The 18185-nt window shown below is 43.0% G+C and overlaps 1 protein-coding gene across 1 annotated transcript in view; it reads left to right on the top strand.

Moving 5' to 3' along the window:
• The window catches only part of ALDH1L1 (aldehyde dehydrogenase 1 family member L1), a 61525-nt gene that overhangs the window by 18826 nt on the left and 24514 nt on the right, over positions 1-18185 (top strand). The window contains exons 10-13 of the mRNA XM_036911621.2: positions 11993-12140; positions 13429-13548; positions 13834-13961; positions 17916-18066. Of these exons, the coding sequence (XP_036767516.1) occupies positions 11993-12140; positions 13429-13548; positions 13834-13961; positions 17916-18066 (547 nt within the window). The remainder of the gene's footprint in view (positions 1-11992; positions 12141-13428; positions 13549-13833; positions 13962-17915; positions 18067-18185) is intronic.

Here is an 18185-nt window from a genome sequence, read left to right as displayed (position 1 = left end):
GACACCCTACAGGCCTTTCCCTTATTTTAGTGTAATAATAAAAAGCCTCATGTAAATAGTAATTAGAGGAGGAGTTGCATGCAGTCCATCTGAGGGGAGGTTCTGGGGAGGATCTCAAGGGGACTGATACAGATGAACAACTGTGAGATCATGAGAACTGGAGATATATATTGTATCAGTTAGTTTTCGTTGTGTAACAAATCACCCCCAAACATAGTGGCTTTAAACAACACCATTTATTTAGTTCATGGTTCTGTGGATCAACAGTTTGGACTGGGCTTATCTGATCTGGGCCAGACTCAGCTGATGCAATCTGGCCTCACTGAAGTGTCTGCAGAGAGCTGCCAGACCAGCTGGGGGCTGGCTGGTCGAGGACGGCCCCTTCAGTGGGTGCTGGTGGCAGGTCCTAGGATGGACAGGGACCTAGAAGAATCATGTCCGTTGCATTTATTAGCCAAAGCAAGTCATGGGGCTGTTTAAGCATTGGTGTGGGGAAATGGACGGCACTCCCTCATGGTAGGTGCTATGGTTACATCCCAAGGTCAAGACTGTAGAAGGGGTGGGGCACTGTGGCCAGTTTGGCAACTTACCATATATATAAAAAGGCTGAATTGGGCCTGTGTGCTTGGAAATCTGGGCATTACAGGTCTATAGTGTTTCACTCTGACTTGTTTGTGTGATCAATATGAGGTATAAAATCAATGTTTTGTTAAAAAATAATGCTAAGAAGAAGAATGTCAGACACCCAAGAATATGATGTCCTGAGGCCAAGCCAGGCCTGCCTAGAGCTTCCCAGCTAAGACTGATGGAGGATACAGAGAAAACAGATTCTCTCTTTTTTTTTTATAGTTAAAGGCATATGTCTTTTTGTTTTTATTATGGTAAAAATTGTATAACATGAGAACTGCCCTCTTAACAAATTTTAAGTGTACTTTACAGAATCATTAACTATAGCAAAATGTTAACAATAAAGTACAGTGGGTCTCTAGAACTTTCTCATCTTTCATGACTGAAACTTTATATACACTGAGCAGCAATTCCCCATTTCTCCCTATCCCCAACCATTCTACTTTCTATCTCAACGAATTTGACTACTTTAGATACATCAGATAAGTAGAATCACAGTATTCTTCTGGGACTGGCTTGTTCCACTGAGCATAATGTCCTCAAGGTCCATCTATGTGGTAGCATTTGACAGAATTTCCTTCTTTTTTAAGGCTGAATAATACTCCATTGCATGTACACACCACTTTTTCTTTATCCGTTCATGTGGTGACAGATATTTAGGTTGTTTTCTCCTTTTGGCTATAGTGAGCCATGAACATGGGAGTACAGATATCTCTGAGATCCTGATTTCAACCCTTTTGGATAAATCCCATAAGTGGGCTTTCTAGATCATATGGTAGTTCTGTTTTTAATGCTTTGAGCAACCTCCATCCTGTGCTCTGTAATGACTGCACTATTTTACATTCCTACCTACAGTGCACAAGGCTCCAATTCCCTCACATCCTAACAAGCACCTTTTTAAAAATAATGACCAACCTCATAGTTGTGAGGTGTTATCTCATTGCAGCTTTGACTTACATTTCCCTGATGATTAGTGATTCTGAGCATCTTTTCATATACCTGCTGACCATTTATATGTATTCTTTGTAGAAATGTTTCTTCAAGTCTTTTATTTATTTTCAAATTGGATTACTTGGCGTTTTTTTACTACTGAGTTGCAGGAGTTTTTGTATTTTTTGGATATTAACCCCTTATCAGATATATGGTTTGCAAATATTTTCTCCCATTCTGTAGCTTGCTTTCTAACTCTGTTAATTGTTTCCCTTGCTGTGCAGAAGCTTTTTAGTTTGATATAGTCCTGCTTGTCTATTTTTCTTTTGTTGCCCATGATTTTTGTGTAATGTCCAAGAAATCATGCCAAAACCAATTTCACAAAGCTTTCTTCCTGTGTTTTCTTCTAGGACTTTTACAATTTCAGGTCTTTTGTTTAAATCTTTAATCCATTTTTTTGAGTTGATTTTTGTATGATGTGAGATAAGGGTCCAATTTCATTCTTTTGCACATGGATATCCAGTTTTCTTGACATCATTTGTGGAAGAGACTATCTTTTTCCCATGTGTACTCTTGTCACCCTTGTCAAAGAACAAATGGACCATGGATTTATGTCTGGGCTTTCCATTCTGTTCAGTGGGTCTATACGTCTGTCTTTATGTCAGTGCCATACTGTTTTGATTACTACAGTTTTGTAACATTTTGAAACCAGAAAGAATGAGGCCTCCAGCTTTGTTCTTCCTCAAGATTGTTTTGGCTCTTCAGAGTCTTTTGTGATTCCATATGAATTTTAGGGTTATTTTTTCTGTTCCTGTAAAAAATGTGATTGGGATTTTGATAAATATTTCTTTGAATCTGTAACTCTGTTTTCATTTATTTGTGTCTTTTTTAATTGCTTTCAGCAATATTTTGTACTTTTCAGTGTGTTAGTTGCTACATCTCCTTGGTAACTTTGTTTCAAAGTATTTTATTCTTTTTGATGTTATTGTAAATGGGATTCTTTTCTTACCTTTTCAGATTGCTTATTTATAGTGTATACATGCAACTGATTTTGTATGTTGTTTTTGTTTCTGGGATTTTACTGAATTTGTTTACTAGTTTTAATAGTATTTTGGTGGAATTTTAGGGTTTTTAACATATCTATAAGATCATATCATTGCAGAGATAATTTTTCATCATTCTTTCTAATTTTGATGCCATTTATTTATTTGTGCCTAATTGATCTGACTAGGAATTCCATTACTAGGTTGAATACAATTGGCTAGAATAGGATCCTTGTCTTTGTCCTGATCTTAGAGGAAAAGCTTTGAGTCTTTCACCATTATGATAGCTATGGGCTTCTCATATATGGCCATTATGATGTTAAGGTAATTTTCTTCTATTCCTAGTTTGTTGGGTTTGTTGGGTGTTTAATTATGAAAGGTGTTGAATCTTGTCAAATGTTTTCCTACATTTATTGAGATGACCATGTAACGTTTACTCTTCACACTATTAATGTGGTGTATCACATTTATTGATTTGCAAACATTGAACCAAGCTTGCATCCAAAGGATGAATTCTACTTGGTCATGGTATGATCTTTTAAATGTGTGATTAAATTTGATTTTCCAGAATTTCGTTGATAATTTTTGCATTAATATTTATCAGAGATATTGGCTTGTAGTTTTCTCTTCTTGGGGTATCCTTATTTGGCTTAGGTATCAGGTAGTGCTGGCCCTGTAAAGTGAGCTTGGGAGTATTCCCACCTCTTCAGTTTTTTGGAAGAGTTTGAGAGGGATTGGCATTAATTCTTCTATAAGTATTTGGTAGAATTTGTCACAGAAACCATTTGGTCCTGGAATTTTCCTTATTGGGAGGTTTTTGATTACTGATTCAATCTCCTTGTTGCAGGTCTATTCAGATTTTCTTCATAATTCAGTCTTGGTAGGTTGTATATTTCAAAGAACTTATCCATTTCTTCTAGGATATCCAATTTGTTAATGTATAATTGCTCATAGTAACCTCTTCTGATCCTTTGTATTTCTGTGGAATCAGTTATAATGTCTCTTCCATGTATGATTTTATTTATTTGAGTTTTCTCTTTTTTCTTAGTCTAATTAATGGTTTGTCAATTGTGTTCATCTTTCACAAAAACAGCTCAGTTTTGTTGATCTTTACTATTGTTCTTACTCTAGTCTTTATTTCATTTATTTCTGCTCTGATCTTTGTTATTTCCTTTATTTTGCTAGCTTTGGGCTTAGTTTGTCCTTGTTCTTGTTCCTTGATGTCTAAAGACAGATTGTTTATTTCAGATTTTTTTTTTTCTAAAAGTAGGTATTTATCACCATAAACTTCCCTCTAAGAACTGCTTTTGTTGGGTCCTTAAGCTTTGGTATATTGTGTTTCCATGTTCATTTGTTCCAAGACATTTTTTGATTTCCCTGTTGATTTTTTCTTTGACACATTGTTTATGAATGTACATTTTTATATATGCATATTCAATAGACACATTTTTGTTTAACACACATTTTTATGAATTCTCGCATTTTTCTCCAGTTATTGATTTCTAGTTTCATGCTATTGTGATCAGAAAAGATACTTGGCATGATTTCAATCTTTTTAAATTTATTAAGACTTGTTTTGTGAACTAACGTATGATCTATCCTGAGGAGTGTTCCCTATGCTCTTAAGAGGAATTTGTATTCTGCTGCCATTAGATGGAATATTCTATCTCCCTATGCTCTTAAGAGGAATTTGTATTCTGCATAGGTATGTTAGGTCACTTGGTCTAAAGTGTTATTTAAGTCCTGTGTTTGTTTATTAATCTGCTGTGTGGATGCTAAATGCATTATAGAAAGTGGGGTATTTAGATCTCCAATTTTTTTAATGGTTTTATGTAGTTTTTTTTATTTTTTATTTTTGGTATCATTAATATACAATTACATGAGCAACATTGTGGTTACTAGATTCTCCCCATTATCAAGTCCCTACCACATACCCCATTACAGTCACTGTCCATCAGCATAGTAAGATGCTATAGAATCACTACTTGTCTTCTCTGTGCTATACTGCCTTCCCCATGCCACCCCGCTACATTATGTATGCTAATCGTAATGCCCCTTATTCCCCTTCTCCCTCCCTTCCCACCCATCCTCCCCAGTCCCTTTCCCTTTGGTAACTGTTAGTCCATTCTTGGGTTCTGTGATTCTGCTGCTGTTTTGTTCCTTCAGTTTTTGCTTTGTTCTTATGCTCCACATATGAGTGAAATCATTTGGTACTTGTCTTTCTCCCCCTGGCTTATTTCACTGAGCATAATACCCTCTGGTTCCATCCATGTTGTTGCAAATGGTAGGATTTGTTTTCTTCTTATGGCTGAATAATAGTCCATTGTGTATATGTACCACATATTCTTTGTTCATTCATCTACTGATGGACACTTAGGTTGCTTCTATTTCTTGGCTATTATAAATAGTGCTGTGATAAACATAGGGGTGCATATGTATTTTTGAAACTGGGCTGCTGCATTCTTAGGGTAAATTCCTAGGAGTGGAATTCCTGGGTCAAATGGTATTTCTATTTTTAGTTTTTTGAGGAACCTCCATACTGCTTTCCACAATGGTTGAACTAATTTACATTCCCACCAGCAGTGTAGGAGGGTTCCCCTTTCTCCACATCCTAGCCAGCATTTGTTGTTGTTTGTCTTTTGGATGGTGGCCATCCTAAGTGGTGTGAGGTGATATCTCATTGTGATTTAGATCTCCAATTTTTATGAAGATATTTTCCCTTTTGTTCTCTTAATTTTTGGTTCATATATTTAAGTGGTCTAATCTTAATGCATATATATTTATAGTTTTTATAACTTCCTGGTGAATTTGCCCTTCTGTCATTATACAATGTCCTTCCTTTTCTTTTGTGACAGTTTTTGTCTTAAAAATCTGTTCTAATATATGTATGGCTGCCCCTGCTCTCTTTTGGGTACTGTCTGTGTGGAATATGCTTTCCATCCTTTCATTTTCAGCCTGTGTGAGTCCTTAACTATCCAGAGAGTCTCTTGTGCACAGTGTATAGTTGTATCTTCTTTCTTATTCATTCAGCAACTCTTATCTTTTGATTGTGAAGCTTTATCCATTTTCACATAAAGAATTATTGACAAGGAAGGACTACTATTGGCATTAAAAAAACAATTTATGTTTGTTTTATAGGTCTTTTGTCCCTATTTTCCTCTCTAGCTGTCTTCCTTTTTGTTTTTTTGGTAGTAGCATTCTTTGATTTACTTTTCACTCTTTTTTGTTTATCTTCCATAGGTATTTTCTTTGTAGTCACCATGGGATTTACATAAAACAATCTATTTTTTTTTATGTTTCTATGCTCTTTTTTTTCTTTTTTCTTTTGCTATCTTAATCTACAATTACATGCAGAACATTATGTTTACTAGGCTCCCCCCTTCACCAAGTCCCTCCCACAATCCCCATTACAGTCACTGTCCATCAGCATAGTAAGATGCTGTAGAATCACTACTTGTCTTCTATTTTAAGCTGATAACATATGAAGTTTTATTTTATACAAAACTCTACACTTTACTTCTTCCTTCCACACTTTGTGTTATTGATGAAATAAATTACATGTTGTTATGTTGTGTGTCTATTAACATATTTTACAGTTAGAGTTATTTTTTATTCTTTTGTCTTCTAAGTTCTCTAATGCTATTAAAACTTGTTTATGTGCCACCATTACAGTATTTGTGTGTGTATATATATATATATATATACATACACACACCCAATAACATCTTTTCATTTCAACCTGAAGGACTCCTTTTAGCATTTCTTGTTAGAAGTTCTCTTGGTGGTAAACTGCAAATTTTCCATTTTGGGGGAAGTCTTTATCTCTTATTCATTTTTAAAAGGTAGTTTTTCTGGTTTTATTATTCTTGATTGGCAGGTTTTTTTTCTTTCAGCACTTTGATACCATCCCATCCTTTCTCGCTTGCAATGTTTCTGCTAGAAATCTACTGATACTCTTGTGTTTTCTTACATGTGATGAGTTGCTTTTCTCTTTCTGCTTTCAAAATTCTCTCTTTGACTTTTGAGAATTTGATTACAATGTCTTCGTGTGGATTTCATTTGGTTCATCTTATTTGGGAATTACTTGGCTTTTAAAATCTGGTTGTCTGATTCCTTTCCTAGATTTGGGACATTTCTGGCCATTATTTCTTTAAATAATCTTTCTGCCCCTTCTTTCTTTTTTCTCCTGAGACTCCCATAATGTGTATATTGCTCTGTTTGATGATCTCCCTTAAGACCTTTTGCCTTTATTCCCTCTTTTAAATAATTTTTCTTTTTGCTATACAGACTTGATAATTTCAAATGACCTGTCTACAAGTTCACTGATTCTCTCTTCTGCTTGAACCCATCTGGTGAATTATTCACTTCAGCTATTTCAGTCTCCCAGCCCAACATTTCATTTTGGTTCTTTTTATGTTTTCAGTTTTTTTGCTGAAATTCTCATTTTGTTCATGCATCATATTCCTGAGTTCATTGAGCATATTTATAATAGTCATTTTCAACTCATTGTTAAGTAATTCATGTATTTCTATTTCTTCTGGAAACAGAAGAATTTCTGGAGCTTCATTTTGATTGGACTCTTTCTTCATGTTCCTTTTAACTTTGTGTTGGTACTTATGCATTTGAAAAACAAATAGCCACCTCTCCCAGTCATTATAGACTTGCTTTGTGCAGTGGAAGACTGTCACCAACCAGTCTGGCTAGAAATTCTAGAGGCTTCTCCAACCTTTTCTGTGGATGTATCTTCTCTGGACTTGTGCACATAGATTCCTAATTAAATGGATTTGCTGGGGGTTTTTTAGGAGCTCATAGCTGTTCCCTCTGGTCTACTGTATCACAGGTCTTCTGAGACAGCAGCATTGTGCCCTGCTCTCTTTCTTCCTCAGTATCCCCCAATATCTAGTGTATTCAGTGTCCCATCAGCACCCAGAGTTGGGCTAGACTGAAACCTGTCCGTTGGGAAATCCCCTAAAAACTTTGGAATATTTGACACACATTTCACTCTTCCCTTTCTCACTGAAGGAGAGGTTGCAGGGATGTATTGTCTCCCATGTCCTGTGCCAGGGGGCACGTGGGAACAGCACATCACCCAGCTGCTTTGTTCTCAGCTTAGTAAGTCAGATCCCATCAGCACTTGAGGCCAGTGAGACAGAAGCTAGTCCCTTGGATGGCCCTCCACAGAGGTCAGAATATTGGAAATACAGCCCAGTCTTCTCTTTTCCTCCCCAGAAAGAAACTGGGAGCTTGGAACTTCCTCCCCCTTACACGTTGCTGGGCCAGGAGGCAGGAACCATGGCAAGAAGTGTAAATTTTCCTACTGGCTTCAGTGCAGCTGGTCCTACATTTCCAGTAGACTTTTTAACTGTTTCTCATAAAGGGCTTAGCCCATGTTTTGTTGAATTGTTGTTTCTTTGAGAGGAGGAAGGGTCTGGAGTTTCTATTCTGCCATCTCATTGATGTTACTCTGAAAGCATCAAGAAAGCTGATCCTTCACCTTCTATTCTGCTCCCATCATTTACACCCACACAAGTGATCCCAAGGCATAAGGAAACAAGTGCCCTGATGGGAACAAACACCCAGCTCATGAGCGGGATGAACCTCATCCTCCTGAACTGGCTGAATTTGGCCTGTGATTCTGAACTGGAATGCCAGAAGATGTCCCAATTCAAAAATAAGGGGGAGGTAGCAGAGGAGAAGGAGAAGAAATTAAGGTGGATTACTCAATTTATGTACTCAAGAGCTTGTATGACCAGCATGCTTCTCAAATACAGTGTTAAAAATAAAAGTAACAAACATAGGATGTACCCCAGTTCTTACTTGGGCAGGGTGTCTAGGTGGGTAGCTCATCAGAGACCCAGTGTGTCAGCCAAGGTCCCTACAGGATGTGGGCGGCGCAGTCTAGCTAGACAACTGAGAGTTTAATGAAGGGTTTATATACAAGGAATGAAGCAGAGAGACAAACAAGTGATGTCAAGACACCTTGGGATTCTCAAGAGCTGGGAGCCTGGGCCTGAAGGAGCAGGAAGAAGGAACTGGAGCCTGAGCGTCTGGAGCTGTTGGAGAGGGTGGTGTGATGGAGCTGAGACCATGCCAGTGGAAATGCAGCCCCGCCAACCCATGAATCAGCAGTGTGGAGCACAGGGATAAAAGCCCCATCCTCTCTTTTATCTTCTAATCTACCGGTGTCTCCTACTAGGCAAATGAAAAACCAGACGCCCAAAGGCAAGAGAGATTTATTAACCTAGTCCATGAAATCCAGCTTCCGGGATATAGAGCTCTGTTGAATCTTTTATTAATATTCATTGCCTCTTGCAACTATTTTTTATTTGAAGTCTATTTTGACAAGAATATAGCCACCCAGCTCTTTTGGTTATTTGCATGGGCTACCTTTTTGATCCTTTCATTTTCAATCTTTTTGCGTACTTATATCTAAACTGAACCTCTTGTAGCATATGGGTGGATGCTGTTTTTTATCCAATTTTCCTATCTATGTTTTTAGTAGGAGAGTTTAATCCATTTCCACTTAGCCAGATTATTAATAAAGATTTACTTCTGATATTTACCTATTTGTTTTCTGTATGTCTTTCATGATTTTTATTCCTCAGCTTCTCTATTATGGCCTTCTTAATTTTTTTGGTAGTGCACCACTTTGGTTCATTCTTTTTAGTTATTTATTCATTACCTTGAACATAACAATTAATATCTTTAACTTACAACAATGTAGTTTGAATAATACCAACTTAGTTTCAATATTATGCAATCAACTCCTCTACATCTCCATCACTCCCCCTCTATACTGTTATCACAGGTACATCTTTATATATTGTGTACTCATTTAATACAGATTTAAAGGGACCATTTTATGCATTTGCCTGTTATATAGGAAAAAGTCACAAGCTATACCGAAATATAATGCTGGCTTTCATATTTACTTATGGATTATCTTTAACCAGTGTTCTTTATTTTTTCTTATGGCTTTGAGTTACTGTGTAGTGTCCTTTCATTTCAGCTGGGCAGATGCTCTACAGTTCTTGAAAGGCAAGTCTATTAGTAATGAACTTCCTCTGCTTTTGTTTATTTGTAAAATGCCTTAATTTTTATTTCATTCTTGAAAGATAGTTTTAACAGATACAGAATTCTTGGATGGCAATTTTTTTCTTTCAGGACTTTAAACATGTCATCCCACTGCCTTCTGGCACTCAAGGTTTTTGAGGGGAAATCAGCCTTTAATTGTATTGAGGATCCTTTGTATGTGATGAATTGCTTCTCTCTTACTGCTTCCCCAATTCCTTCTTTGTCTTTAGGTCTCAACAAGTTGACTGTAATGTGATTCTTTTTGAGTTTACCCTGCTTGTAATTCATTGAGATTCTTGGATGTGTATATTCATGTGTTTCCTCCAGTTTGCAAATCTGGGGGCTATTATTTCTTCCAATTTCTTTCTGTTCCTTTCCATCTCTCTTCCCTGAAACTTCTAGAATGTTGATATGTTTGATGAAGTCACACAGATCCCTCAGGCTCTTATCATTTTTATTTATTTGTTTATTTATTTTCTCTTCATACTAGATAATTTCAAGCTCATCCTCCATTCTTCTGCTGTTCAAATCTGCTGTTAAACCCCTCTAATGAGTTTTCATTTCAGTTACTGTCAGCTTGAGAATTTGTATGGTTTGTTATTATAATTTCTATCTCTTCATTGATATTCTCATTTTTTCCATATATCACTTCCCTAGTTTCCTTTAGTTCTTTGTCCATGGTTTCTTTAGGTCACTGAACATGTTTAAGACAGTTTGATTTAACATCTTTAAGCAATAATTCCAATATCTGGTCCTCCTCAGGGATAATTTCTTTCAATTTTTTTCTCCTATAAATGCTCTAGACTTGCCTCTTTGTATGATTTGCATTTTTGTTGTTGTTGAAAACTGGATATTTTCAGTGTTCTGTTGTGGTAATTCTAAAATCTAATTCTCACACTCTGGGGGTTGCTAAATCTTGCTTGTTGAAGGCTAGAGCCATCCATTTGTGATTTTTCCAAACATTTTTTCCCAAAATGTGTATTCCTTGTTGTGTGTAGTCTTGAGTTTCTCTTCTGCTAGCTCTGCAGCCAGACAGCATCCTAGCAAGGGTTTTCTTAAGTGTCTCACTCCCAAAAGGGGAGAAGGTTGTTGCCCCTTAAAATCTCCTAGAAGCAGCTTCAGCTTGTGGGCATTGAAACAACAGCCGCCAGCCTGCGCTGGTCCCTTGGTGGGTAAAAGAAGTCTCCATCCTCAGAAGACCCAGTCCAGATATACTGAGGACAAGGGCCTTATTGCCCACCCTGGCTCCAGCAAGCTATACCAGGGATGAGGCCCACTGTCTCCGCTGTTTCCTGCCACAGGGATGGAGGGTCATAACTCATGAAAGGCTGTAATTAACTGACATCTATCAGCCTTTTTGTATTTTCTCCCATGGGTGTTGGAAGTATTTGACTAGACGCTTGAGTTCCAAAACATTCGGTTCAGAAGTTCTTACCAATTAGTTGTTTAAAAATGGAGGAATGGATTCTTGCAGTTTTCTACTCTATAATTTCTGTCTACACATCAGCTTTTATTTCTTTTGAGTAAATACCTAAGAGTGAAATGGGAAGTTTTTAAGAAACTGACAAACTGCTTCCCAAAGTGGTTTCCAGCCCCACTAGCAGTACAGAAGAGTCCAGTCGCACCACATCTTTACCAATAATTGGTATGTCAGGCTTATAACTTTTAGATGCTCTAGTGAGTATGCAAACATATCTCGCTGTGGCTTTAATTTGCATTTCCCTAATGACTAGTGATGTCAAACATCTTTTCATATACTTGTCATCCATATTTCTTCTTTGCTGAAGCATCTGTCCAATCTCTTGCCATTTTTACTTGGATTGGTTTTTTCTTAGTATTGAGTTTGAGAGTTTTTCATATATTCGAATACAAGTCCTTTATCAGTATGTGATTTGGACATATTTTCTCCCAAACTGCGGCTTATCTTTTCATTCTTTTAATAATGTCTTTAGAAGATTATTAGCATTTTATTTTTTATTATTATTAACAGTTAGATTGTCTCATTTACTCATCAAAAAGTACTAGAGGAGCTATTACTATTCAGATTTTGCATGTGAAGAAACTAAGGCGAAGAGTTGTTGGTTACTTGCCCAAGGTCACAAAGTAGTAAGTGGTGGAGCCAGAACTTGAAACCAGGCCCTTCTGATTCCAGGGACTGGGATCCTAACTCCAATTCTAGGTCAACATTTACACTTTGGCTGCTGAGATGAAGGTCTCTTCTGGATAAATGTGTCTGGCCCCATCTCCCCTGCTGTGAGAATGATGTGGGTCTGCTGAGCCTCTTCCTGTGCTCCCACTTTCCATCTTCTTTCCTGCAGACTGGTCGAGGAAGTGAAGGAGCTGTGTGATGGCCTGGAATTAGAGAACGAAGATGTTTACATGGCAACCACCTTCGGGGACTTCATCCAACTGTTAGTGAGGAAGCTGAGGGGGGAAGACAGAGAGAGCGAGTGCATCATTGACTACGTGAGTCCCAGGCCCCTCCGCGCGGGTACGGCCTGCCAGTCCTCAGCATCCACACCCGTGGACCCACAGTGATACCCGGGGAAGCCAGGATCCCCAGGCCCACCCTGCAGTGTTCCAGCCTCTCTTTAACAACTCCTGATGGTCTGAGGATGCCAGGGCAGTAGGAAAGACTCAACACAGGAAATTGCTCAAGGTTCAGTATATTCTGAGTCCCAAGACATGAGACCAGGATATTAAGTAGAGACTTTGACAGAGTACTTCTTCCCGTCTTTCTCCTTTGGTGGATTTTTCCAGCAGTGGCTGTGTCTTTGCTGTGCTTCCTTCCCCTACGGGAACTCTCGTTCCCCTGGATGACCCCAGCTCCTGGTTCTCATACTAACACCTTCTCCATTTGTCCTCCCAGTCTAGCGATGGCAGTGGCTTCCTGTTGTTGCCAATCTCTGGGTTGCTTCATGGCTTCTCAGCTCTGGAACCACCTGTGCAACCAATCCCCACAATAAACTCCTGTTGTTGAAATGCCAAAAGAGAGAAAGAGAGAGAGCTAGAAAGAAAGGAATTGGCAGTATTTTCCAAAAACGAAAATGACTGATCCTATATGTTCAACTTGTGTATATGGAAGCGTAATGAAATAACTGAAAATCTATTTTTAAAGAAACTCTTAGAAAATTCATCCCTGGGGATCTTGGTAGGCTACCAACTCCTACAGGAGTCAGCTCCGGGGTAGTTCGTTGGGCTAGTAGCTTGGGATGCAAGCTGGGGTAGGAAGTACAGGCGGGTAGGATGGACACCAGGGTGGCCTTGAGACTGTGGACAGGTGACTGACGAACAGATTTCGGGAGGTGGGTGGCATCCCAGGGGCTCTGGTATTCAGTGTGGAATTTCAGATCCACAAGGAAGTAAGTGGGTGGCTGGTGTCATGTCTGGTGGCCCACAGGGTCTGTCCACCGGCTGGCACCTCCTCTGTGTGGAAGCCAGGCAACCAGCCTGAGGTCACATGGCGGTGAAGTGGCAGAGCTGGGCTTCCACCCCAGGCAGTCTGTGCTCTTCATCTCATTGTACCGTTCAGCTGCCTCCACTTCCCGCACTGCTCCCTGGGCAAAGAAGGCAGTGAGGCTGGACTCAGCAGAGGAGACCTAGGGAGGCCGAGACCTTGAGCCCCGGCCCCTTCGTTGTGTGTGTGCACAGTGGTTATCTGTCCACCTGTGGGCACTTCCTGTGTCTGCATGGGTTTGTGCCTGTCCATGAAGAATCCACACTGCAGCTAAAGCCTGTAAAACCATCCTTCCAGGTGGAAAAGGCGGTGAACAAGCTGACCCTCCGAATGCCCCACCAGCTCTTCATCGGGGGTCTGTTTGTGGATGCCGAGGGGGCCAAGACCTACGAGACCATCAACCCCACAGACGGCAGCGTGAGTACAGGCCTGGCGCGCCCCCACCCCGCAGCCGCCTCCTCTCCGGTCTACTCCCCACCCCTGACCTGGCCTCTGGGAGGCCTGCAGCCTGATCGGGCTCAGTAGGAAAGTGAGAAGATCGTTGTATGTGGAAACCCAGACCTTCCCAGAGGCCCCTGCCCTCCTCATGTCACAAGCCCTCCCTGTTCCCTCCCACCACTCAGGCGGCCGAGGGAGTGCGCAGGCCCAGGGGTCTGGGCACACTAAGTCCAGGAAGGGCTTCATGTTTCTGCTCTACCACAGGCCATCTGCAAGGTGTCCCTGGCCCAGGTCAGTGACATTGACAAGGCAGTGGCTGCTGCGAAGGATGCCTTTGAGAACGGACTATGGGGGAAGATCAGTGCGCGGGACCGGGGCCGTCTGCTGTACAGGTGAGCACCCCACACCCACCTGTCCACCACCACCACCTTCAGCTTAGGCTGGGCCTGATGCTGGGTCTTGCTGGGAGGAGGTGGGATCCCAGACAGGTCAGGGACTGAGGCCTGAGGCTCAGAAAAGTCTTCTCAGCGGAAGTGGCTTAACATGCAGGAGGGATTTCATCAGACACAAGTGGCCTTAGGGGAAAGGTGTCCCCAGTGGAGGGGACAGTGTGAGAAAGATGAGGAGGTACAGAGTGAGGGTGTGGTTCAGACGGGAGCCACAGACCAGCAAAGCTGACAGCTGGTCCAGAGCAGGCTCAGACAGGCACAGCGCTTCCCTGGCCAGGCCTGGCCAGGAGGGGTGATCAGGGCTCCTGTACGCAGGAGCCTGCGAGGACAGAGAGGGCCAGCCAGGCTCTGCGCGCTGGGATCTCCTGGGGTCACATTTTCCTTTCTTATTTTTCAACCAGGATGGAAGGGACCCTCTCCTCTTAGTTCTATCAGAAGTCTTAGGAAAGGACTTGGGGTTGTTCCAACTTATGGCCAGGGTAGGAATGAGGCCTGGAAGAGAGGTGCTGCTCCCCTAGAACCAGGTAGTTCCAGGTGGGAGGGAAGTCGCCCCCAAGGAAGTAGGTGATGTTGCCAGAAGAAGGGACAGAGCTGGGCAGATGAACCAAGCAGTGTCAGCCTGGCTAGAGAGCAGGATTCAGGAGCATGGCTTTTATGCTCTGGGTCCCGGGGAAGCTCTCAGGCATGGGCATGATGTGGCCTGCGTGTGCTCGTCCTCCAGCCCCCACCTTGGCCTTCTGTTTCTATTCCAGGGGCCAGAGGTGCCAGGGCAGCCTCCAGTACAGGGAGGGGGCCTGCATGGTTTGCAAAATGGAATAGAGATGGTAGGGTTTGGAGCAGGTGAAGGTGCCTCAAATTAGGTTCAAGACCCCTTGAAGAACCTATCAGTTTTAGGAAGATATTGGCTAATGACCTAGAGCCCCTGGAAATCAGGCAGAACTCTGAAATGCAGTGTGCACAGGTCATTCACGGTGGTGAGCCCTCTGGCCCTTGAGCAGGACACCTGTGGTAGACTGACGGACCCAGAACGTCCCTCCTGTAAGACATCCTGCTGCCATCTGGTGGCATGTGTCACAATAGCACTACCAGCCGCAGTGAGCGTGGCTCCCTGCACAGCTCTAAGTAAAGACCCTGTCTGGGAGGACGTCTAAAGGTCTGAGAGCTCCTAGTGACCCAGGCTCTGTCCGCATACAGCCTCCCAGTCCCCACGGAGGAGGGGTACCTGTCGCTGGCCTGGGAGGGAGCAGGACAAGATTTCCAAGAGAAATGCCTGTTCAATGAGGAAAGTATTAACTTCAGGGATATATGACACATGAGGCATTGTCTAGAATGTTGGGGGTTGGAGGGATATGGGGCTCATCAAGAAAGGAGGTCTGATTATTAGAGACAGGAACACATAGTAAACTTTATCAGGCGGTACCCTGACAGGGTGAGACTCTCCAGAGGTGGTAGTGTGGGGTCACTGCTCAGAATGGGAAGGCAAGGGAACTCCTGGCAATGCCGGGGTTCTTGTTTGCGAAGCTGAAGAATGAGCTTCACAAACAGTCAAGGTAGGAGAGCAAGGTACAGGCTTTTATTTAGAGATAAAGTGAGAGGACAGAGCTCCCAGCTCACGCCAGGAGGGGACAAGAGAGTCCGTAGTGGTGCGTTGTCTAGGTGGTTTTATAGGCAGCTGAGGATTTTCCGAGAACATGAAAAAACTTAGGGGTGTGGACTTGTTAAGTGGTCCCTGAATATTTAGAATTAACTTAACACAAGTAACTTCCTCTGATGATTTCTCCCTGAGACACCAGCATCTTGGTCTGGGGGCATATGAAACAAGGCCACCTACTCAGCTCCCAAGGTGGGCGAAGGTATTGTTTGCTAAAGAGTAAGTTAAGAATCTCTAACGTCTTAACTTCTTGGGTATTAAAATGCAATCTTATCTTTAAGGTGGAATCCTTCCTGCCTTTTACTGTGTTGTTTATGCCTGGGCTTACTTGCTAAATTAGTTGCCCAGTTTGCAAAATCACTTCATCAGATCTGAAGGAGAAAGACAGGACCTAGGCCTGGGCCTTTTAGTATGCTAAAGAGAACCTTACACATGATTATAAATGGTTAGCATAATAAAACATGTGCTACTCTTCTTGATCTGGGGAACATTAACTGATTTCAATGAAGAATGACTCTAGAGCTCAATGTTTAACATAGAGTTTTAGCAGGGGGGTTTCCTTGCATGTAGTTACATTGCTCTGACTGCAAATATCTTGCCCTGCCCCCTCCGGAGGCCCTCACCCTACTCTGACTACATCCACGTTCCGTGTCTCACCAGGGGCAAGGGATGGGAGAGGCAGCGCCTGTGCCCAGGTGGCCACTCAGCAGTATAACAGGGGTCTCTGGGAAGGGTAGCAGCCATAACTGCACAGCCCATCTCACCATTGATAATAACTGTTGGGTGATGTTTCTGGGGGATGCAAAGCAAGCATGCTGTAAATGGATACAAATTTGCTTGATTGGGCTATGTTCAAAATAAGTGTGTCAGTGATAATTGGCACAGGTGGGCTTTTGAGCCAAAACATCTCAGCCTGTGATGAAGACATGAACAACCTAGGGCCAATGCACAGAAACCATGTTTGGCTCATTTACAATGTAGACTTATATCTTTGGCCTGTCTGTCCTTGTAGCTGATGGAATCTTGAAATACCACAACATGGTGTTTTTGCTGTTTGGTCTATAATTTTCCTCAAAAAGTAATTCACTCCTTTGTTCTTACCCAGAGAGCGGCCTGGGTGTGTCCCTGTTTCTCTGGTAACAGTGAGGCCCTGCTGCTAATCTGCTTATGCTCATTCAGTCCACAGTTCGGCTCATCAGCCCTGTACTGCAGGCTGTGTGCCCAGTGGGCACAGTGCCCTGTGGGAGAGGCAAACAGTGCTGAAATCCTCATCTCAGGGAATATCTATGAAGGAAGGCAGAGGATGCCTTCAGGACACTGCAAGGGCAGGTGGCTGATCTGGGCTGGGTGGTGACTGGGGTCAGTTCCCCATCCGAGTGTTGGTTTGAAGAGGTGCAGAAGGCTGGGAGAGGACACGGGCGGGCAGGGAGGGCAGCCCAGGCACTGAGCACACAGTATGACTCCTGAACATCCCTGAGCCCCTGGACAGAGCCAAGCAAGGAGGAGGAAGGAGAAAGGTGGTAGGCCCCGGGGCCCCGGGAGGAGAGGGGCAGGGCCTCAGGGCAGATGGGCCGGGCACAGGGCTGCAGCTACGTCCTGAGCCATGGGGTGGGCAGCCATAGGCATAGTCTTGGAGGCATAAGCAGGAGACTGGAGCAGACCTGGGGGTGAAGGAGGGGGCAGGGTGGAAATACGTCAGGCTTGTCCCTGGGCTGGAGAGGGCAAGTGGACCTCGGCGTGCTCGTGCTCAAGGAGAGCGGTGGAGAGGCACCTTCCTTGCGGCTCTCCTGGCATCCTTCCCTCCCCATCCCAGAGACGTCATCCTTGGCAGCACGCCCCACTGGACTGGTTGGTCCCTGAAGCTCAGCATGCTTTCCCCTGACCACCTCTGTCGGAGATAGACGGTGGCCTCTTGGGACGGTGACCTCCTTGTTGCAGAGTTAGGGGGCTCCTCGGCAGGGTCATGTGGAGGCTACCACAAAGGAGCTGATCCATCAATATTTTGGGAAGGGAAAAAGGGAGAGAGGAGAAGACAGAGGGCCTCAGCCTCCCATCCATCCAGTGAAGTAGACATCAGTGTCCCATCAGTGTGCCGACAGGGAAGATGAGTCGGCACACCTGAGTGAGGCAGGGCTGGGTGCGCAGGGCAAGCCCCCTGGCTCCTTGCAGAAGGGCTTGGAGAGGACGGGTGACCCTGGGCCAGGTCTGAGCCCACCTCCCTGCGCTTGCCCACCCCCCTCGGCCAGATTGGCAGACCTCATGGAGCAGCATCAGGAGGAGCTGGCCACCATCGAGGCTCTGGACTCGGGCGCCGTGTACACGCTGGCCCTGAAGACCCATGTGGGCATGTCCATCCAGACCTTCCGCTACTTCGCTGGCTGGTGTGACAAGATCCAGGTGGGGCCTGGGCCCATACCCACTGACTGGGGCCACGCCGGCAGGCTGGGCTGGCGGGGCCTCTGAGGCCAGCACTGCCGTCTGTGTGCTGACAATTCACAATTCAGCAGCTGAGTGAA

The sequence above is a fragment of the Manis pentadactyla genome, chromosome 1, assembly GCF_030020395.1.
Source record: "Manis pentadactyla isolate mManPen7 chromosome 1, mManPen7.hap1, whole genome shotgun sequence".
NCBI classification, from domain to species: Eukaryota; Metazoa; Chordata; class Mammalia; order Pholidota; family Manidae; genus Manis; species Manis pentadactyla.
Note: the sequence above shows the minus strand (reverse complement) of the source record. Positions and strands in the feature narration are given on the sequence as shown.